The sequence below is a fragment of the Salarias fasciatus genome, chromosome 7, assembly GCF_902148845.1.
Source record: "Salarias fasciatus chromosome 7, fSalaFa1.1, whole genome shotgun sequence".
Lineage (NCBI taxonomy): Eukaryota > Metazoa > Chordata > Actinopteri > Blenniiformes > Blenniidae > Salarias > Salarias fasciatus.
Genome location: NC_043751.1, coordinates 32172744 through 32193638, shown reverse-complemented (window position 1 = coordinate 32193638; position 20895 = coordinate 32172744). Strand labels below are relative to the sequence as shown.

At 59.6% G+C, this 20895-nt stretch overlaps 2 protein-coding genes across 3 annotated transcripts; one reads left to right on the top strand and one right to left on the bottom strand.

Moving 5' to 3' along the window:
• Nucleotides 1–629: 629 nt before the first annotated feature.
• On the top strand, nt 630–16972 carry LOC115391839 (transcription initiation factor TFIID subunit 4-like). 2 transcript variants are annotated; one of them, XM_030096228.1, is made up of 15 exons: nt 630–2256; nt 2698–2864; nt 3110–3187; nt 3292–3435; nt 3516–3638; nt 3712–3801; nt 6081–6266; nt 6396–6471; nt 12269–12374; nt 12655–12824; nt 12901–13031; nt 13298–13423; nt 15562–15618; nt 15719–15841; nt 15992–16972. In XM_030096228.1, exons 1-15 carry the CDS (start codon nt 1263–1265, stop codon nt 16163–16165), a joined length of 2745 nt encoding a protein of 914 aa, XP_029952088.1. In that variant the 5' UTR covers nt 630–1262; the 3' UTR covers nt 16166–16972. The 2 variants fall into 2 exon arrangements, with proteins under 2 accessions (XP_029952088.1, XP_029952087.1); XM_030096227.1 differs by having other exon boundaries at nt 631–2256; nt 3289–3435.
• Nucleotides 16961–20382, bottom strand: LOC115391870 (BTB/POZ domain-containing protein kctd15-like). Its single transcript, XM_030096288.1, has 5 exons — nt 20122–20382; nt 19235–19410; nt 19021–19165; nt 17297–17599; nt 16961–17205 (listed from the first exon to the last, which is right to left on the bottom strand). The coding sequence occupies exons 1-5, from the start codon at nt 20146–20148 to the stop codon at nt 17038–17040; spliced, it is 819 nt and encodes a 272-aa protein (XP_029952148.1). The 5' UTR covers nt 20149–20382; the 3' UTR covers nt 16961–17037.
• Between the last annotated feature and the right edge of the window lie 513 nt (nt 20383–20895).

Sequence of the window (20895 nt, the reverse complement as noted above, 5' to 3'; positions counted from 1 at the left end):
CCCAAAAAACTGGGAAACATTTTTTTCCTCATGGAAGCGGATGAAGGCTGACTGAAAAAAAAATGAAAAAATTCATACCAGAACGAGTCCATCGTGGCTCGCCATACTCATACAGTTCTCTCTCCAGATGCATTTGTTTGAGAAGAGGCAGAATTTTCTCCCATCTGCTCCAGTGCATTAAGAGAGATTTTCTCACCTGAATCCAAAAGTTTACACATTTTTATAAACTGGCTGTGGATGAATGGATGATTGTACAGACAGTAAAACCTCTGGATGAATCCATGAAAGGCTTCTGACACTCACAGTGAAAAAAGTTTTTTTCAATTTCACCTCTCGGTTCTTGAGAGACAACAATTTTTCAACCAAACCAACTGGATGAAAAACTACTGATTCACTGTCATATCTGCTAAGAGCAGCTGGTCTCCATGGCAACACACACACCTGCTGAGAGCAGCTGGTTTCCATGGCAACACACACACCAAGATAAACACACACACACACACACCCACTCTCTCTCTCTCTCTCTCTCTCTCTCTCTCTCTCTCTCTCTCTCTCTCTCTCTCTCTCTCTCTCTCTCTCTCTCCTCTCTCTCTGCAGCAGCTGGCAGGCACAAAGTAAAATTTGCTCCGGAAATTTGTAGTTTGATTTTGTTGATTTTGTTTTCTGTTTTTTTATTATGACAAATCAGCTCCATGGTGACATGCGAGAGCTGCTGTCGTGACCTGGGGTATAAGAAGTACTGTAAGAGTTCATGAGAACTCTTATGTTTTCATTTCCAACGCTGTAGACATTCATTATTAATGCAGACCTGCACCCAAACCTCGACAGAAATCCTGAAATGACCGCACATTAACAACACATTTCATCGTATCTTTTGGAGATAAACTGTTTCTATCAATAACGAGGAAACTGACTCATGGACTCATGGCGTCAACACCAGGACCAGAGGGTCCCAAGTCCTAGAGAAGAACCAGTCCATCAGGACCAGAGACCGAGTGAAGAGCAGTGAGACTGGTCTGGTCTGCAGCACTGTCCTTCTCCTCAAAGCGGACATGTTTATGTCCATCTCTGTGTTTTCTCGTGTCCTGCTGTCCTTTGGTTTCTTGTTCTCGTTCCGGTTCTGCAGCTGCAGTTTTTCTAATTTCACCTGAACTCACCTGGACCCGGTCTGTGGGTTCTAGGTCTATGCTCGGAAGCCAGCCGGATCCTACGCGCATGCGCACCTTCTCAGATACGATTTGCACAACGGTCCAGCATCAAAGATGGCGGGAGCCTCCGACCCACTGGAGGACATGCTCTTCACGGAGGTGGACGAGAAGGCGGTCAGCGACCTGGTGGGCTCGCTGGAGTCCCAGCTGGGCGACCGGACCGACAAGCGGGAGGCCTCCGCCGCCGCGCCCGCCGCCGCCGCGCCCGCCGCGGGCCACTTCTCAGGGAAAGACCCCGGCTCCGCGGAGCCGCAACAAGGGCGTCCGAGAGCGGCTCTGACCCCGGAGCCCGGGTCCGGCAGAGCCGCGGCGTCCTCCTCCGCCTCCTCCGCGCCCGCCGCGGCCGCCCTGCTACCGGGCGGAGCGGACTCCCCGGGAGCGGGACCGGGACCGGGACCCGGAACACAGCCTGCCGCCGCCGCGGCGGGCTTCCCCCGGGCTGCGGCTCCCGGAGCCCCCGCCGTCGCCCCGGAGACCCGGACCTCGTCGCCCGGGGTTCAGAGTGTGAACGGCGGGCCGGGAGCCGTGAAGCCGGGGACCGGCTCCTCCGCCGCGCCTCAGCCCGGCTTCCAGGTACCTCAGCCCGCCGCGGGGCTCCAGAAGACCCCCGGTGTGGCCCAGAACGGCGTGGACCCGAAGGGGGCCCCGCTGGCGGCCCCGGCCGGCTCCGCGGGTCCGGCCCTGAACCACAGCGGGCCCCTGATCCACACCAAGATGCTGCTGCCCGGCCAGCCGGCCCCCGGGGGCCCCGTCATCCTGACCGGCACCCCCCCTCCGGCCCCGGCCCAGTCCCCCGTCGGCCAGCCCGGGACCGGCACGCCGCCCGCCGCCACCGTGGCCCTGACTCCCGGGGCCAAGCCCGCCGTGAACGGGGTGGCCGTGGTGCGGCCCCCGGGGGCCCCGGTGGTGGCGACCTCCATCCAGCAGCAGAGGCCCGGGCTGGGGACCGGGACCCCCGCCCGGGCCCCCGCCCCGCAGCCCGCGCTCGCCGTCCGACCCCAGCAGCAGACCACCATCCAGCTGCAGCCCGGGTTCACCCTGCCGCCAGGTGAGTGGGTCACCGCCGGGTCACTGACGGGTCATCGGGTCACCTGCCCCAGGTGGTCTCAGCCCAGTCCGGGGACTGGGTCAAACCGTGGTCCTGGAGGTCCGGCATCTTTAAACCTGAGACATGGAACGCCGGACCTCCAGGACCTGCTGTAGACCAGAATTGGACCAGGACTCAAACCAAAAACAAGACTGTGATGTTCTGGTCTCCAGTGACCAACATCCGGTCAGTTTGGGGACCGTGTGAACATCCCAGACCCAGATCCAGACCCAGACCAGATGTGGTTCTGGGTCATGACTGTCTGTTGTCAGGTCCCGTGTTCTGCTGGATTAGCGCCGGGGTCTCCTGGAAAGTGGGCGGGGCCTCAGTCTTCGTCCCGCCGCGGCCTGACGTAGACCGGGTCCAGAGCGGTGACCGCCTCCTGTCATTCCGTCTCCTCAGGCATGGTTCTGGTCCGGACCGAGACGGGCCAGCTGGTCATGGTCCCTCAGCAGGTCCTGGCTCAGGCCCAGGCCAAGACGCAGCAGAGCCAGACGGTGGCCGGCATCGCACAGAGACCCGCCGCTCCCACGGCCGGCGCCACCATCCGGGTCAGCACCGCCGCCACGGTAAGACCGGCACCGGAGCCCGGGTCTAGACCCCAACCAGGCACCGGAGCCCGGGTCTAGACCCCAACCAGACGAGTGAATGAAATCCCTGGAGAGCCAGTCCCGTCGCCTTCAGCTTCCACTGCAGCTGCTGGACTGGGGACCAGCTGCTGGACCGGGGACCAGCTGCTGGACCCAGGACTAACCCTTTTAGATGACCTGAGCCAGACTCTGAAGTGGTTTTTCTCCCTCCCTGTTGTCTGCAGGCGCCTGGAGCCCCTCAGACGGTCCGCCTGACGTCCCCCCCTCAGACCAGACTGGTCCAGCCTGCAGTCACGGTCCAGGTCAGTGACCCGCCTCGACCCCCATCCGGGTCTGTCCGAGTAGGGACCACACACACGCGATGAAGATGATGATGAAGGACAGTGGCGTGTGTCCTCCTCAGAAGGCCCTGGCCACGCCCCCTGTCGGTGGCGCCGTCCCTGTCAAGATGGCCGCTCCTCTTAAATCTCCCACCGTCATCTCTGCGGGCGGCGCCAAGCCGGCGAGCACGCCGCCGCCGCCCGCCGCCCGGGTGTCAGTGGTGTCGCAGGTGGGTGAGCGCAGTGACGTGCGGCGAGCCCCGCCCCCTGCCCCACCCCCCACCTGACGCCGTCTCCCTCCGCCCGACAGGAAATGCAGGAGAACGTGAAGAAGTGCAAGAACTTCCTGGCGACGCTCATCAAGCTGGCGTCCCACAACGCGCCGTGCCCCGACACCTCCAAGAACGTGAAGGCCCTGGTCCAGGACCTGCTGGTAGCCCCCCGCCCCCCCTCCGCCCCCCCTCCGCCCCCCACAGGCCTCACCTCTGCTCTCCACCTCTGTTCAGGACGCAAAGATCGAGCCGGAGGAGTTCACCACCCGCCTGCAGGCCGAGCTCAAGTCCTCTCCACAGCCCTACCTCATCCCCTTCCTCAAGGTAAAACCTGAACCTGAACCTGAACCTGAACCCGTACCTGAACCTGAACTTGAACCCGTACCCATACCCGTACCTCAACCTGAACCTGAACCTGTAGCTGAACCTGAACCTGAACCTGAACCTGAACTTGAACCCGTACCCGTACCCATACCCGAACCTGAATGTGAACCTGAACCTGAACCTGTAGCTGAACCTGAACCCGTACCTGAACCTGAACCTGAACTTGAACCCGTACCCATACCCGTACCTGTACCTGAACCTGAACCTGAACCTGAACCTGTACCTGTACCTGTACCTGAACCTGAACCTGAAGCTGCCAAAGTGACAGTTTTCCCCTTTTCAAACTGAACCTAGCGGGTCGACCCGTGTTTTCGACCTGACGGCGTTTCCGACCAATCGGAAACGGCGTCCTTCCCCTCCGCCTGCAGACCTGGGTCTCACCGCCTGCTGGCGAGCCACGTCGCTGCGTTTTCCCGTGCTGACGGTGTCCCGTGTTGACAGGCCTGGGCGATATACCGGAAATTTATCGATACCGAGATTGACTACGATAACCGACGTCATTTTGCCCGTGTCGGTAAATTCAGTATTTAAAATAAAAGTCGGCTTTGGCTGTGTAGGAGGGCAGTGTTCACGTCCCTTTAAGACGCTGTGTTCACGTCCCTTTAAGACGCTGTGTTCACGTCCCTTTAAGACGCTGTGTTCACGTCCCTTTAAGACGCTGTGTTCACGTCCCTTTAAGACGCTGCACTACCACTCCACCAACTCCTGTTTAAATCCCAGCAGGCAGCAGAGCAGACTGAACATCCCAACCAGCAGAAGCTCCTCATGCTCTTTTATTGAACAGGCCGTATGTTCTGGTGTTGTTTGTTCTGTCGGCTCAACAGTCAAGAACAGTGACAGCGCCATCTGAAGGCCTGGCAGGTGAACTACATCGCTTTGAGTCCTTGTTATGCTGCGTGGATGTAGATATTTCCTGAAGCGAGGCTGTGTGGACAGGAAACTGAGGAGGAGATTGTAAACAAACAAGTTGGGCTCATCTGTAGCTCAGGGACGTCCAGCTGTGTTCCATTCTCAGCTGCTACACCACCTCACACTGAAAACATCTGGAACCACGTAACAATCATTTCCCAGAGTCCTCCAGTCATCGGATTTTCCCTGAAGCCCACAGAGAAGACACTTACATCACCAGCAGAGTTCTGTCGGATTTGGACGTCTGTTGCTGTGAAAGTCAGGATGCATAGATATGTTTTGTACCCTAATCTTGATAAATCCAATAGAATTATAAGAAAATTGACCCCATATAATGAGAAATAAAATAATAATAATGTTTGCACCACCTGAGACCACGGTAAACTGTCAGAAGTTTAATCCAGTACAATAAGAAGCTGTGATTAAATGCCCCCCCCCCCCCAAGTAGTTATCGGCCTTTTATCGTTATCGAGGTGAACTGCTCAGTGTATCATGATATTGATATGAGGCCAGATCTCCCAGCTCTACACATTGATGACATCAGCACGACAGAGCAAAGCAAAGCTAACGTCGCCACGCTGCCGTCGCCACGCTAACGTCGCCACGCTGCCGTCGCCACGCTAACGTCGCCACACTGCCGTAGCCACGCTAACGTCGCCACGCTGCCGTAGCCACGCTAACGTCGCCACGCTGCCGTAGCCACGCTGCCGTAGCCACGCTAACGTCGCCACGCTGCCGTAGCCACGTTAACGTCGCCACGCTAACGTCGCCACGCTGCCGTAGCCACGCTAACGTCGCCACGCTGCCGTAGCCACGCTAACGTCGCCACGCTGCCGTAGCCACGCTAACGTCGCCACGCTGCCGTAGCCACGCTAACGTCGCCACGCTGCCGTAGCCACGCTAACGTCGCCACGCTGCCGTAGCCACGCTAACGTCGCCACGCTTCGGCGATGTCGTCATGTAGATTACTTCGTCGACCCGGCTGTCCCTTTCACGCTAAAAGCTGATCGGGGTCGAGCCGATTAAACCCGGGTCACTGGCAGGGTCGATGGACCCGGGTCGGACTGCCGTTTGAACCCTGTCCCACCGCCACGAGGAGCCGGGTGTTAGCGGGTGTTAGCGGGTTTAAACGGGTTTAAACGGGTGTTCTGCCGGTGGGAAAGGAGTATTACCGTGACACATTCCCCACAGTGTGTGTGTGTGTGTGTGTGTGTGTGTGTGTGTGTGTGTGTGTGTGTGTGTGTGTGTGTGTGTGTGTGTGTGTGTGTGTGTGTGTGTGTGTGTGTGTGTGTGTGTGTGTGTGTGTGCAGAAAAGCCTCCCAGCCCTCAGACAGTCCCTCCTGAACAGCCAGCAGTCCCTGATGACGGCCCCCCCCTCGTCCTCGGCCCCCCCTCCCGTGGCGCCCGGCTCTGGCGCCTCCATCAGACCTCGACTCAGCGTGGAGGCCGGCGGCGCCGTGCGCCTCAACACGCCCATGAGCAACACAACGGCGGTGGTACGACTCCCAGACCAGGACCAGGTTCCAGTCTTCTCCTGCTGACGCCTCTCTCTCTTTCCCTCTCTTCCCCCTCTCTCTCTCTCTCCCTCTCCCTCTCTCTCTTGCTCTCTCTCGCTCTCTCTGCAGACAGTCGGCAGAGGTTCCGTTCAGACTGTACAGACTCGCACTCCGGTTGTCATCAGTCAGACGTTCAGACCTCAGGGTGAGTCCCACTGTTACCGTGGTTACCGTGGTTACCGCTTCCTCCCGGCCGCTAGCGGTGCCAGAGGAAGATCAGCTCTAAAGCTCCTCTTGGTCACATGATCTCTGACCTCAGTGGATGGATTTTGAATCCTGGTCCAGGATGGTACTGCAGCTGACAGGAGGACAGAGACAGGAGGACAGACAGAGAGACGGAGAGACAGGAGGACAGACGGAGAGACAGGAGGACAGACGGAGAGACAGGAGGACAGACGGAGAGACGGAGAGACAGGAGGAGAGACGGAGAGACAGGAGGACAGACAGAGAGACGGAGAGAGAGGAGGACAGACAGAGAGACAGGAGAAGAAACGGAGAGACAGGAGGACAGACAGAGAGACGGAGAGACAGGAGGACAGACAGAGAGACGGAGAGACAGGAGGACAGACAGAGAGACGGAGAGACAGGAGGACGGACAGAGAGACAGGAGAAGAAACGGAGAAACAGGAGGACAGACAGAGAGACGGAGAGACAGGAGGACAGACAGAGAGACAGAGAGACAGGAGGACAGACAGAGAGACGGAGAGACAGGAGGACAGACAGAGAGACAGGAGAAGAAACGGAGAGACAGGAGGACAGACAGAGAGACGGAGAGACAGGAGGACGGACAGAGAGACAGGAGAAGAAACGGAGAGACAGGAGGAGAGACGGAGAGACAGGAGGACAGACAGAGAGACGGAGAGACAGGAGGACAGACAGAGAGACAGGAGAAGAAACGGAGAGACAGGAGTACAGACAGAGAGACGGAGAGACAGGAGGACAGACAGAGAGACAGGAGGACAGACAGAGAGACGGAGAGACAGGAGGACAGACAGAGAGACAGGAGAAGAAACGGAGAGACAGGAGAAGAAACGGAGAGACAGGAGGACAGACGGAGAGACAGGAGAAGAGACGGAGAGACAGGAGAAGAGACAGAGAGACAGGAGGAGAGACGGAGAGACAGGAGGAGAGACGGAGAGACAGGAAGACAGACGGAGAGACGGGAGGAGAAACAGAGAGACGGAGACAGGAGAAGAGACAAACAGAGTAGAGCAGGAAGACAGCAAAGGTTCCACCGTCCTCCAGTCAGAACCGACCCTCCAGAACCTGAACAGGACAGAACCTCCTCTGGACTGGAGGACACAGCTGGTAGTGAAGCTGAGGATCCAGGAGTCAAATTACCGAGCAGAGCATCAGGAGAGACCTGGTCCAGAGAGTCTTTAGTCCAACAGCCCACAAGATGACAAGGGGCCTGATCATGACCTCTGACCTCTGAGAAGACCAGAAGCAGGCCAGAGAGGCCCTCAGGGCCGTCCCAGACCCCCCCAGGAAGACTCCACACACCGGGCCAGAGCAGAGGGTCCAGGACCCCAAGAGCCCAAGAGCCGACCCCCCCACTCACACCGGACCCCAGGGCGGCTCCAGAGGCCCCCAGAGCTACAACCAAATACCCCGAGAGCCAGGGTATCACAACCCCCCCCCCCTCGGTCCTCTTGCTAGCAGACTCTCCAGCGGCTGGAGAGAGAGAGTGACATGGAACGCAATGCGTCCATCCGTCCGTCCGTCCATCCATCCATCTTCCACCGCTTATCCGGGACTGGGTCTTGGGTTCAGCAGTCTCAGCAGGGATGTCCAGACCTCCTGTCCCCACACTCTTCCTCCAGCTCTTCCTGGAGGATCCCGAGGCGTTCCCAGTCCAGCCCAGAGACATGGTCTCTCCATCCTGTCCTGGTCTTCCCCGGGTCCTCCTCCTGGTGGGACATGTCCAGAACTCCTCCCAGGGAGGCTCCAGGAGGAGCTGAGCTCCTCCCAGCTCCTCCCCTGGTGATGTAGCTCCTCCCCCTGGTGATGTAGCTCCTCCCCTGGTGCTGTAGCTCCTCCCCCTGGTGACGTAGCTCCTCCCTTTGTGCTGTAGCTCCTCCCCCTGGTGCTGTAGCTCCTCCCCCTGTCTCTACAGAGGAAGCTCTTTTCAGCCTCTTGTACCTGGATCTGGTCCTTTGGGTTCTGACCCAGACTCAGAACCAGAGGTGAGGGGAGAACGTGGACTGACGGTGAATCCAGAGCTTCTTTCAGCTCCTTCTTCACCACAACGGACTGAAACACTGCTCCACCCTCCTGTCAGTCTCTCCTCCACCCTTCCTCCACTGTGAACAAGACCCCAAGATACTGAAACTCCTCCACCTGGACCAGAGTCTCTCCACCGAGCTGGAGAGGACAGACCACCTTGTTCTGGTCCAGGACCAGGACCTGGGCCTGGGATCTGGAGGTTCTGATCCTCATCCCTGTCACTTCACACTCGGCTGTGAACCACCCCAGTGCATGATGGTCCAGGTTCCATGAAGCCAACATCATCTGCACAAAGCAGAGATGAAATCCTGTGGTCCCCAAACCAGACCCCCTCCGACCCCTGGTCCCCAAACTGGACCCCCTCTGACCCCAGGTCCCCAAACTGGACCCCCTCCGACCCTTGGTCCCAAACCGGACCCCCTCCGACCCCTGGTCCCCGAACCTGACCTCCTCCGACCCTTGGTCCCAAAACTGGACCCCCTCCAGCTCCTGGTCCCTGAACCGGACCCCCTCCAGCTCCTGGTCCCTGAACCGGACCCCCTCCAGCTCTGGGCTGCACCAAGAAATTCTGTCCATAAAGGTTCTAAACAGAACCGGTCCAAAGTTGAGCCCTGCTTGAGTCCAACATGAACCAGGAACAGGTCCGACTTACTGTCGGCAATGCGGACCAGGTCCTGCTCCGGTCCTACAGAGACCGGATGGCCCTGAACGAGAGGCCCCGGACTCCGGACTCGCCCCCCACAAGGATTCCAGAAAACACAGAATGTGAGGTTGCTGTGCGAGGCCCTGCAGTCGGAGGACTTGAGGGAACACATTGACGGGTCCGAATCTTCAGGACTGCTCCTCGGGGCCGTAGGGCGTCTCGGCGTTTAACCATCAACCCTCTCCAGAAGCGGCCAGCTGCAGGATGATCGGTCCTCAGCTCGCGTCCCAAGTCCAGTTAGTCAAGAGTCTCCTTGGCGGTCCCCATGCCTCCCGTCTCACCACTTGGGGGCCCACTGTGGTCCCCCCTCAGCCGGACCCCCTGCTGCGGCCCCTCACTCCCAGGTCCGCCACAGGTTTCACGGTGGATTTTCCCATGAAGCCGCTGCACCCGACTTCCACTGGGCGAATTCCAGCATTCCAGCCACGATGTGGAGCTTCCGCGGCCGGCTGGGAATACCGCAGGCGCCTCCGCTCACAGGCCTCCTCCACGGAGTCCTCCCAGGGTGCCGTGGGCTCAGCTCTGCACGCCTTCTGTAAGGAAGGGCACCAGAGCAGCAGGTCAGGCCTCAGCGTGGCAGAGGCGATCCCCCAGGGGAAGACCGGCTGTGTGCCGACTCTGCCAGCCTCCTCCGGTGGCGTGGCTTCTCTCTGATGGCGTAGAGCTGCTCCTGCCGGCGCCGGCCCCTTCAGGTGAACGCCGTTCCCCTCGCGGTCAGATGTGGACACCGGTGGGCCGTCGACGCTGCACCGTTGTCTCTCCAGTGAGGAAGCAAGGCTCTTCCAGACTTGGTTGTGCCGCCGGGTGCACCGTCCCCGGGTGAGGCTGGTTCTGCAGCCCGTCAGTGACGGAGGGAGGCGGCTTGGCGCACAGGAAGCAGGCAGGATCTTTACCGTACCGCTGGAGGAGAGTCGTTGGTGCTGGAACATCGTATGATGACCTCCGTGGCCCATAATCCCTCCAGCTCCGCTTCCTCTGTCCACTCCTCCCACCGCGTCCACAGACCCTGTTTACCCAGGACAGCTGCCTGGGTCCATCTGGCCGCCGCCTCCTGACGCCGCCTTCCTCCACCGCCCTCTTCCTCCACCGCCGTCTTCCTCTTCCTCCACCACCCTCTTCCTCCACCGCCCTCTTCCTCCACCGCCCTCTTCCTCTTCCTCCACCGCCGTCTTCCTCTTCCTCCACCGCCCTCTTCCTCCACCGCCCTCTTCCTCTTCCTCCACCGTCGTCTTCCTCGGTGCTCCAAGCTGGACGGCTGGCAGCTGATCCCAGACCTCCAGGACACCCTGAAGGAAGGCCTTCTCAGAAGCCTTCAAGTCCAAAACTCACATGTGGACCGGGTTGGCGAACTCTCAGGAGCCCTCCAGCCCCTGTGGAGGGTCTTGGGCTAGTCCAGGGTTCCAGGACCAAGTCAAAAACCGCATTGTTCTCCCTGGATCCGAGGTACCACGATTGGTGGAATCCTCCTCTCCAGAACCTGGAACAGACTTTCCCAGGGAGGAGGAGTCTGACCCCCCCATAGCTGGACCACATCCTCTGGTCCCTCTTTTTAGAAAAGCGGACCACCACTCCGGTCTGCCAGTCCAGAGGGTCTGTCCCCGACCGCCAGACAGTGTTCCAGAGACGAGTCAACAAGACAGTCCTGGACATCCAGAGACTGAAGGGACTCGGGGAGAACCTCGTCCGCCTCCGGTGCCTGGAGACCCAGGAGCTGACCGACCAGCTCGGAGACTTCAGCCTGGGTGATGGACGAGTCCACCTCTGAGACCTCAGTCCACCTCTGAGACCTCAGTCCACCTCTGAGACCTCAGTCCACCTCTGAGACCTCAGCCTCTGCTTCCCCGGGAGGCCTGGGGACGTGGTCCTGGAGGTCCTGGAAGTCTCCTTCCACCGTCCTATACTGTCCCCAGTGGAGGACAGCAGCTCCCGTCCTCCACTGTAGACAGTGTTGGTGGAGACCTGCTGTCCTTTCCTGAGGCGTCGGACAGTTTCGGCGCAATGCATTCTGGGTAGTAAAATAAGCGAAGTCAATGAATCAAGTCTGAAGAAAAAAACATAGAGTTGAACTGCCTGGAGGTCAGAGGTCAGCTGGAGAGAAGGAGCTGATGGATGGACGGTCAGAAGACGACATGCATGGGCGGGACTTCCTCGTTCTCTCTGGACCAATCAGGGAGCCGGTTCCCCTCAGGAGGCTGGACTCCGCCTCTGGCTCCCTGCCAACAGTGAGACTGACCCCGGATCCCTGACCCCGGATCCCTGACCCCGGGCCCCTGACCCCGGGCCCCTGACCCCGGGCCCCTGACCCCGGATCCCTGACCCCGGATCCCTGACCCCGGGCCCCTGACCCCGGGCCCCTGACCCCGGGCCCCTGACCCCGGATCCCTGACCCCGGGCCCCTGACCCCGGGCCCCTGACCCCGGGCCCCTGACCCCGGGCCCCTGACCCCGGGCCCCTGACCCCGGATCCCTGACCCCGGATCCCTGACCCCGGGCCCCTGACCCCGGATCCCTGACCCCGGATCCCTGACCCCGGATCCCTGACCCCGGGCCCCTGACCCCGGGCCCCTGACCCCGGATCCCTGACCCCGGATCCCTGACCCCGGGCCCCTGACCCCGGGCCCCTGACCCCGGGCCCCTGACCCCGAGCCCCTGACCCCGAGCCCCTGACCCCGGGCCCCTGACCCCGGGCCCCTGACCCCGGGCCCCTGACCCCAGATCCCTGACCCCAGATCCCTGACCCTGCCTTTCTGGAAGTACCAATCAGAGCCTTCTTTTTGTTGGTCCCAGTCCGGGTGGAACAGTGTCTGGACCCAGACCTGGACTTTCGGTGACCACTGTCGTAGAGCATCTTCCTCTCACAGGCTGTTATCATACCTCCACTACTTTTTAATATAAGTAACTAAAATCAAGTAATAATATTTAGTCACTTGCAGAATACACGCACGCACACGTGTGCTGCAGCTATGCTGGTCGGCCACCAGGTGGCAGTGTCCTCACTGGTTCTGGTTCTCCAGGTACGCTCATCAGAGGACCGGCCATCATCGCCGGGAAGACGCCCATCAACCTCGCAGCTCAGGCCAATCAGAAGAAGCTGAGCGACCCAGGGGGCGGGACCTTCAGGTGAGGTGCCAACCAATCAGAATCCGCCGTTTCATACCGTGACCAGCATGTAAGACAGGTAGACCCCAGCAGACCAGAACTCCAGCTGTGGCCCGGCACCCAAGTCGTCTCTGGGTGGTTCCTGGTAGGAGAACGGAGAAGCATGTTTCTGGACCCACCGGGACCTACCTGGACCCATCTGGACCCACTGGGACCCATCAGGATCCACCTGGACCCCGGGTCTGGGTTCTTGGGGGTGGAGATGTGTCTCTCAAACCCATCTCCGTGGCTCCTCCCACAGAGACGACGATGACATCAACGACGTGGCGTCCATGGCCGGTGTCAACCTGAACGAGGAGAACGCCCGTATCCTAGCAACCAGCTCGGAGCTGGTCGGCACCAAGATCCGGTCCTGTAAAGACGAGTCCTTCCTGCCGACCGGGCTGCTGCACCGACGCATCCTGGAGACGGGTCTGTCTCTGTCTCACTGTCTCCGTGTCTGTCCCGTCCCCTCGCTGACCTCTGACCTCTGACCTCTGCTCCTCAGCCAAGAAGCTGGGGGTCAGCGAGGTTCCGCTGGACGTGGTGAACCTGGTCTCTCATGCGACTCAGTCCAGACTCCGGTCTCTGCTGGAGAAGGTCTCCGCCGTGGCTCAGCACCGCGCCGACGGGGGGAAGGTGAGGCCTACAGAACCGGACCGGAACCGGGTGACCCGAACCGACTGGCAGGAACCGATGGTGCCCGGAACCGACGGTCCAGGACCGACTGACCGGAAACGATTGAGACCACAACCGACTGACTGGAACCGCCTGACCGGGACCGACGGACCACGAACAGAACTCACAGTTCTCCCGGCAGAAGCTGAAGTTCACCTGGAGCTTCAGCTGCAGAGAAGAAGAGAGACATTAAACATTTTCTGACCCCCGACCCCTCCGCCCCCCAGGATGAAGAGCACTACGAGCAGAGTTCAGATGTTCGCTCTCAGCTCAGGTTCTTTGAGCAGCTGGAGCGGATGGAAAAACAGAGGAAGGACGAGCAAGAGAGAGAGATTCTCCTGAAGGCTGCAAAGGTACACACACACACACACACACACACACACACACACACACACACACACAGGTTCTCCAGGGTCCTGGTGGAGTGGATTATACGTCCTGTGACGTGAGGACAGTGACATGGGGACAGAGTCTCTGAGGGAGCTTCCAGGTCTTCCTCTCAGAGCAGCGGTCCTCAGAGGGTTCTATCTGATCCAGAATGAGCCGCTGTTTAGAGAGCTCCTCCCCCGGGCGGAGCCCCGCCCCCACTGGGGATCCGCTCCGCCTGCCGGTGTTTCAGATGAGCTGGTGTCCGTGTTAACTGGTGACCAGCAGATGTTGAACCTGAACCTTGTAGAGGTTCTAGTGACGCCGGTTCTCTACAGTTCCAGTAAATTCATCAGTTCAGAGTCTTTAGTGAGTCTGATTCTAACATCTGCTGCTTCCAGCAGGTGTTTACAGGAACTGTACTTATTACCATGGAAACCAGTTCATCCGTCACACCGGGCGGTGGTCCGCGGGTAGTCTACCACCGAGCTCTTTCAACCACCGGCTCCACCTCTGCTCCAGGGATTGTTCTCTCTGGGTTTCTATTAGAAGGTGTTTCTCAGCACCGTCCAGCTCTGCTGCTAGCTTTAGACTTTCCTACTTCCTGTTTACAGCTCCCTACTTCCTGTTTACTGCTTCCTGCTGCCTGTTTACTGCTTCCTACTTCCTGCTTCCTGTTTACTGCCTCATGCTACCTGTTTACTGCTTCGTACTTCCTATTTACTGCTTCCTGTTTACTGCGTCTTGCTTCCTGTTTACTGCCTCTTGCTTCCTGTTTACTCCCTCTTGCTTCCTGTTTACTGCCTCTTGCCTCCTGTTTACTACCCCATGCTTCCCGTTTACTGACTCCTGCTTACTGCGTCCTACTTCCTGTTTACTGCCTCCTACTTCCTGTTTACTGCCTCCTACTTCCTGTTTACTGCTTCCTGTTTACTGCCTCCTACTTCCTGTTTACTGCCTCCTGCTTCCTGTTTACTGCCTCCTACTTCCTGTTTACTGCCTCCTGCTTACTGCCTCCTACTTCCTGCTTACTGCCTCCTGCTTCCTAATTCCTGTTTGCTGCCTCCTGCTTCCTGTTTGCTGCCTCCTACTTCCTGTTTACTGCCTCCTGCTTCCTTTTTACTGCCTCCTGCTTCCTGTTTACTGCCTCCTGCTTCCTGTTTACTGCCTCCTGCTTCCTGTTTACTGCCTCCTACTTCCTGTTTGCTGCCTCCTGCTTCCTTATTCCTGTTTGCTGCCTCCTGCTTCCTGTTTGCTGCCTCCTACTTCCTGTTTACTGCCTCCTGCTTCCTGTTTGCTGCCTCCTTCTTCCTGTTTACTGCTTCCTGTTTACTGCCTCCTGCTTCCTGTTTGCTGCCTCCTTCTTCCTGTTTGCTGCCTCCTTCTTCCTGTTTACTGCCTCCTGCTTCCTTTTTACTGCCTCCTGCTTCCTGTTTACTGCCTCCTGCTTCCTGTTTACTGCCTCTTGCTTCCTGTTTACTACCCCTTGCTTCCCGTTTCCCGTTTACTGACTCCTGCTTACTGCGTCCTACTTCCTATTTACTACTTCCTGTTTTCTGCCTCCTGCCTCCGACTTCCTGTTTACTGCCTCCGACTTCCTGTTTACTGCCTCCGACTTCCTGTTTACTGCCTCCTGCTTCCTGTTTACTGCCTCCTACTTCCTGCTTCCTGTTTGCTGCCTCCTGCTTCCTGTTTGCTGCCTCTTACTTCCTGTTTACTGCCTCCTGCTTCCTGTTTGCTGCCTCCTGCTTCCTGTTTGCTGCCTCTTACTTCCTGTTTACTGCCTCCTGCTTCCTGTTTGCTGCCTCCTGCTTCCCGTTTACTGACTCTTGCTTGCTGCTCTTGCTGACTGTTGTTTCCTGTCACGTCACTGTATGAGGGAACACCTGCGTGGAACCGGTACTCCCCGTGTAATCTGCTCTGCTGTCCGACACCGTTTGACCGAGACACGGAGCGGATTGTGGATCTGTGTAGACCACCTCCAACGATCAGATCCGAAATACGATCCGGTCCAAGTTCATATGAACCTTTTACAATCCGCTTCACCTCCAGTCCCGTCAGAACCTGCAGTCCGGTTCTACGGAGCCAGTGGAGGTTCTGATCCGGACTGCCCTGTGTTCCTCAGAGCCGGGCTCGGCAGGAAGACCCTGAACAGGCTCGACTGAAGCAGAAGGCCAAAGAGGTGAGTCTCCTCCTCCTGCTCCTCCTGGACCTGCTGCAGCTGGAGGCGTGACCCCGTGACCCCCGTGACCTCCGTGACCTGGACTTCCTGTCCCTCTCAGATGCAGCAGCAGGAACTGGCTCAGATGAGACAGCGAGACGCCAACCTCACCGCCCTCGCCGCCATCGGACCACGAAAGAAACGCAAGCTGGACTCGCCCGGTGGAGCCACAGCAGGGGGCGAGGTAAAGACCGGAACCCAGAGGAGGAAGATGCGCTATAGTCTGATGTTGGGACCTGGTCCGGGTCCAGATTATGTGATGTAGTTTGGGTCCAGGTCCGTCCCTGGTCCGCCAGTGTGAGACCTGACGGTGTGTCCCGCTCCTCCTCCCCAGGCGGCCTGTGGCCCCGCCTCCTCGTCCTCTGGCTCCGCCTCCTCGGCGGCCTCCACCCGGCAGCAGCTCCGTCAGAGGATCACACGAGTCAACCTCAGGGACTTCATCTTCTGCCTGGAGCAGGAGCGCAGCACCGCCCGCTCCCTCACGCTCTACAAGGCCCTGCTCAAGTGACGGAGCGGCCCCGCCTCCTCTGGCCTCCACCCGCCTCCACCCACCTCCTCTGGCCTCCACCCGCCTCCTATGGCCTCCTCCCGCCTCCACCCACCTCCTCCCGCCTCCTCCCACCTCCTCTGGCCTCCTCCCGCCTCCTCCCACCTCCTCCCACCTCCTCCTGCCTCCGCCTGCCTCCTCTGGCCTCCACCCACCGCTCCTCCGAGGAGTGTGTCCTCAGCAACACTGATGGAGGAAGCAGCTCCCAACAGCTGGCTGGTCCTCCTGTGTGTGTGTGTGTGTGTGTGTGTGTGTGTGTGTGTGTGTGTGTGTGTGTGTGTGTGTGTGTGTGTGTGTGTGTGTGTGTGTGTGTGTGTGTGTGTGTGTGTGTGTGTGTGTGTGTGTGTGTGAAATGAAGATTCGAAGCTCTGAAAGTCACATTTTAACATTTTAATCCAAACAAACTGAAAGAATTGAATAAAAGAAGAGCTGGAACTGGAAGGATGATGAAGACCGGCTGCTTGGCCTGGACCGGCTCGGCCTGGACCGGACCGGACCGGCTCTGCCCGGGCCTCGGAGCAGGGCTCTGACGGGACTCCTGCAGGGTCTGAGTGAGGAGGTGCTGCTGTGTGTGTGTGTGTGTGTGTGTGTGTGTGTGTGTGTGTGTGTGTGTGTGTGTGTGTGTGTGTGTGTGTGTGTGTGTGTGTGTGTGTGTGTGTGTGTGTGTGTGTGTGTGTGGTATTTATATTTCCTACGTTGTGAGGTCTTTCAGGAGTTTTCCACTCGTTTGTACCTTTTCAGAAAAATGAAATAAAGAGCAGAACTCAGCGGCGTGGCGTCGGGGGGCGTGGCGTCGGGGGGGGGCGGGGGCAGTGGGGGGCTCCAGGTCTCCCTCAGTCCAGCGGCTCCTGTTTGATCCGGACGCCGGTCCCGGTCCCGGTCCCGGTCTGGACGTGTCTCAGCTCTCGGCTCAGGACGAACTCGCTGAACTGCGAGGCGTCGACGCCGCCGCCGCAGGACGCCCGCACGCCGAAGCCCTTCTGGAAGAGCCGCTCCAGGACCTGCGGGGACGGGGATGGGGACAGGGACGGGGCTGAGGCCGGGGACCGGGGACCCGCCCGGGCCCGGCCCCGTCCCCGCCGGCGGACCCACCTGCACCGAGTTGAGGCGGCAGTAGCCGTTGAGCGGGAAGCGGATGACGTGGGTGGGGTCCAGGTTCCAGCCGGCGGTGGCGGCGCCGCACATGACGTCGCCCGTCTCGGGGAACACCTCCTCGATCAGGACCTTCTCGCCGCTCAGCGCGATGCGCTCGCCCAGGTCGGGCGTGACGCGCACCACCAGGCACTCGCAGGGCGGCGCCCGCCGCCGCTGGCGCTCCGCCTGCCAGCGCTCCAGCTCCCGCACCATCGGGCCCAGCTGGTAGAACCGCGCCTCCTCGTACAGCTGCGGGAAGTCCTGCGGGTCAGGGGTCAGAGGTCACAGTCACACCGCGGAGCAACCGACAGCTGCGCAGATTCCAGTTTCTGTTTCCATGGAAACCGTCCGAGACCTGGCGATGATACGGTACTCTGGATCTGGATCAGCTCAGACTGATCATTAGGATCATCATCAGGATGGTCTGGTTCCCTGAACCCGGTGAACCGGGACGGTCTGGTTCCCTGAACCCGGTGAACCGGGACGGTCTGGTTCCCTGAACCGGGACGGTCTGGTTCCCTGAACCCGGTGAACCGGGACGGTCTGGTTCCCTGAACCCGGTGAACCAGGACGGTCTGGTTCCCTGAACCGGGACGGTCTGGTTCCCTGAACCGGGATGGTCTGGTTCCCTGAACCCGGTGAACCGGGACAGTCTGGTTCCCTGAACCGGGATGGTCTGGTTCCCTGAACCCGGTGAACTGGGACGGTCTGGTTCCCTGAACCGGGATGGTCTGGTTCCCTGAACCCGGTGAACCGGGACGGTCTGGTTCCCTGAACCGGGATGGTCTGGTTCCCTGAACCCGGTGAACCGGGACAGTCTGGTTCCCTGAACCGGGATGGTCTGGTTCCCTGAACCCGGTGAACTGGGACAGTCTGGTTCCCTGAACCGGGATGGTCTGGTTCCCTGAACCCGGTGAACCGGGACGGTCTGGTTTCCTGAACCCGGTGAACTGGGACGGTCTGGTTCCCTGAACCGGGACGGTCTGGTTCCCTCATTTCAGGCTGTGAGTCTGAATCATCAACATCGATCATCGTTTCAATAATAAATCAAATCGATTCAAAACATCGGAGTTTTTCACCCTTCAACAAACCAGTCTGACTGCAGAGACCAGGACCGGGACTGGGACCTGAACCTAGACCTGGACCAGGAGCTTAACCTGGACCTGGACCTTGATCTTAATAAATAACCCAGACAGGAGAACTGCTGCTCTGACTGTGTCGTCATGGAAACGGAGCCTCAGTTTCTCCCAAATTATGAAATCAGTCCCAGGCTTTTGTTGTGAAAAACCAGTTTCACTTCCTGTCGACCGTTTGTGGCCCCAGGGCCCCCCCCCCCCCCCCCCCCCCCCCCCCCCCCCCCCCAAGCCAGGGGTGGGTGGGTTTAGTAAAGCGTCTCTTGTCTTCGGGGCATTTTTATTCATCATGAACAGAATAACAGATGCAGAGAGCTGCGCACACACACACACACACACACACACACACACACACACACACACACACACACACACACACACACACATTAATTACAACGCTGAGCTGTGTGTGTGTGCAGCCTGCTGTTTTCTCATGAAGCTCTCAGACCTTCAGCAGCTCCAAACTGCCACCGAACCCAGAGACGATGCTGGTGCTAAACGACGGCGCCGTACCGGAGACGATGCTGGTGCTAAACGACGGCGCCGTACCTGGAAGTCTTCGGGCAGCAGCAGCTTGCAGGTCCGCAGGAAGCTGAGGACGTAGCGGAAGACGTCTCCGTCCCTGTCGATGAAGTAGTGCTGCTTCAGGCTGTCCAGCACGATGGGCTCAGCGCCGCTGAACAGCCGCCCGATCCTGCACACAAAGAGGACCCCGGTCTGAGCCCGGGGGACCGGGGGCACTGGGGGGACCGCGGCGGCTCACCTGGACTCAGGGAACTTGGTGAGCGTGGCCAGGCTGCTGGTGTACATGTGCCCCCCCACGTCGATGTGGACCGGAGCGTTGGCCTTGGTGAGCTGAGCGGGGGACGGGATCCCCGGAGCGCCGGGCGGGGACACGGGCGAGCGGCTCAGAGACATCCTGGACAGGCTCCGCCCCTCCTGTGAGGCCAGCACACACACACACACACACACACACACACACACACACACACACACACACACACACACACACACACACACACACACACACCACCGTCAGGAACAGCAGGACTACAGACTGACGCTGAACGAGGTCCTGCATCGGGACCGGTCCGGATCTCCGTGTTAGTTCTGGTAAAGGTCAAAGGGCAGCAGTGCAGATGTGACCTCTGAACTTTAAACCCGCTCATGCATACAGCGGGTCCTCCGGACCGGTTCCGAGGATAACCCCGGTCCCACAGTGTCCGCCGGCCTCGCGCTCCGTGCACCGTTAAACCCGAGCCGCGGGGCGCGTGCTGCTCCGGTCTTTGTCCCGGTCTGATCCGGTTCCACTGGGCCCGGCTCGATGGAGCAGAACCGAACCAAACTCCGTGCACGGTCCAGGCTGATTCTGAAATCCAGAAGCACTGAAGCCTCCGCAGACGAACGGAGCAGCAGGCAGGAAAAATCCCGGTTTTACACAAAAAGCTTCTTCAGACAAACTTGTAGTTGGAGCCGATTTGAAGACGATACCGAGCCACCACCAGAACCTCCGGGGTTCGGCTCGGTTCTCCTCGTTTTTCCTTTAAAGTAACTGAAGCTCTAAAACCGAGCGGAGAGTGAAGGGAGTCTGGCTGGCGGTCCGCCAGCGCGGTCCGGAGACGGAGACTTCCGGAGAGCGGCGGGTCTCACCTGAGAGGACACCGACACGGACGACATGGACGGCGGCCTGCTCGGCTCGGTCCGGCGCCTCGACGCGTCCGCGGAGCAGCAGGAGAAAGCAGCGCGTCCGCGACTCCTCCGCGCGGATAAAGAGGAGGGCTGCGCGCGGAGCGTGGCCCGCGGCCCCGCGCGGCCCCGGGGCAGGATTAGGGTGGGGGGGACGAGGCGGGGGACAGGACGGGGGACGGGGGACAGGACGGGGGACGAGGGGGGGGGGGGGGCTCCTGCTGCTCCTCCGGGAGCTCCGACCCTCCGTCACACTGTCCTGCTGTGAGGAGCGGAGGAGGAGCGGAGGAGCACCTCCTCCGCTCCTCACAGCACATCAAACCCCCCGCGGCTCCTGAGCCTGATGACGCCCCCCCCCCACCCCCAGCACACACACACACGCAGCCCCGCGGCCAAATGCGCCATTTCAATTATTGTGCACAGTTGATGGAGACGCTCACGAGGAGGCTGAGTGGACGGTCCTCCTCCTCCTCCTCCTCTCCTCCTCTCCTCCTCTCCTCCTTCTCTCCTCCTCTCCTCCTCCTCTCCTCTCCTCTCTTCCTTCTCTCCTCCTCTCCTCCTCCTCTCCTCTCCTCTTCTCTCCTCTCCTCTCCTCTCCTCCTTCTCTCCTCCTCTCCTCCTCTCCTCCTCCTCTCCTCTCCTCTTCTCTCCTCTCCTCTCCTCTCCTCCTTCTCTCCTCCTCTCCTCCTCTCCTCCTCCTCTCCTCTCCTCTCCTCTCCTCTCCTCCTCCTCTCCTCC

Bases quoted from the DNA above. Each gene is read 5' to 3' on its own strand.
- LOC115391839 (XM_030096227.1), top strand. From the start codon at position 1,263: ATGGCGGGAGCCTCCGACCCACTGGAGGACATGCTCTTCACGGAGGTG. The intron at 3,802-6,080 runs GTAAAACCTGAA...GTGTGTGTGCAG, and splicing joins ACCTCATCCCCTTCCTCAAG to AAAAGCCTCCCAGCCCTCAG. The intron at 6,472-12,268 runs GTGAGTCCCACT...CTGGTTCTCCAG, and splicing joins TCAGACGTTCAGACCTCAGG to GTACGCTCATCAGAGGACCG.
- LOC115391870 (XM_030096288.1), bottom strand. From the start codon at position 20,148: ATGTCGTCCGTGTCGGTGTCCTCTCAG. The intron at 19,411-20,121 runs GTGAGACCCGCC...CTGGCCTCACAG, and splicing joins CCGTGTCGGTGTCCTCTCAG to GAGGGGCGGAGCCTGTCCAG. The intron at 17,600-19,020 runs GTACGGCGCCGT...CCTGACCCGCAG, and splicing joins TGCTGCCCGAAGACTTCCAG to GACTTCCCGCAGCTGTACGA.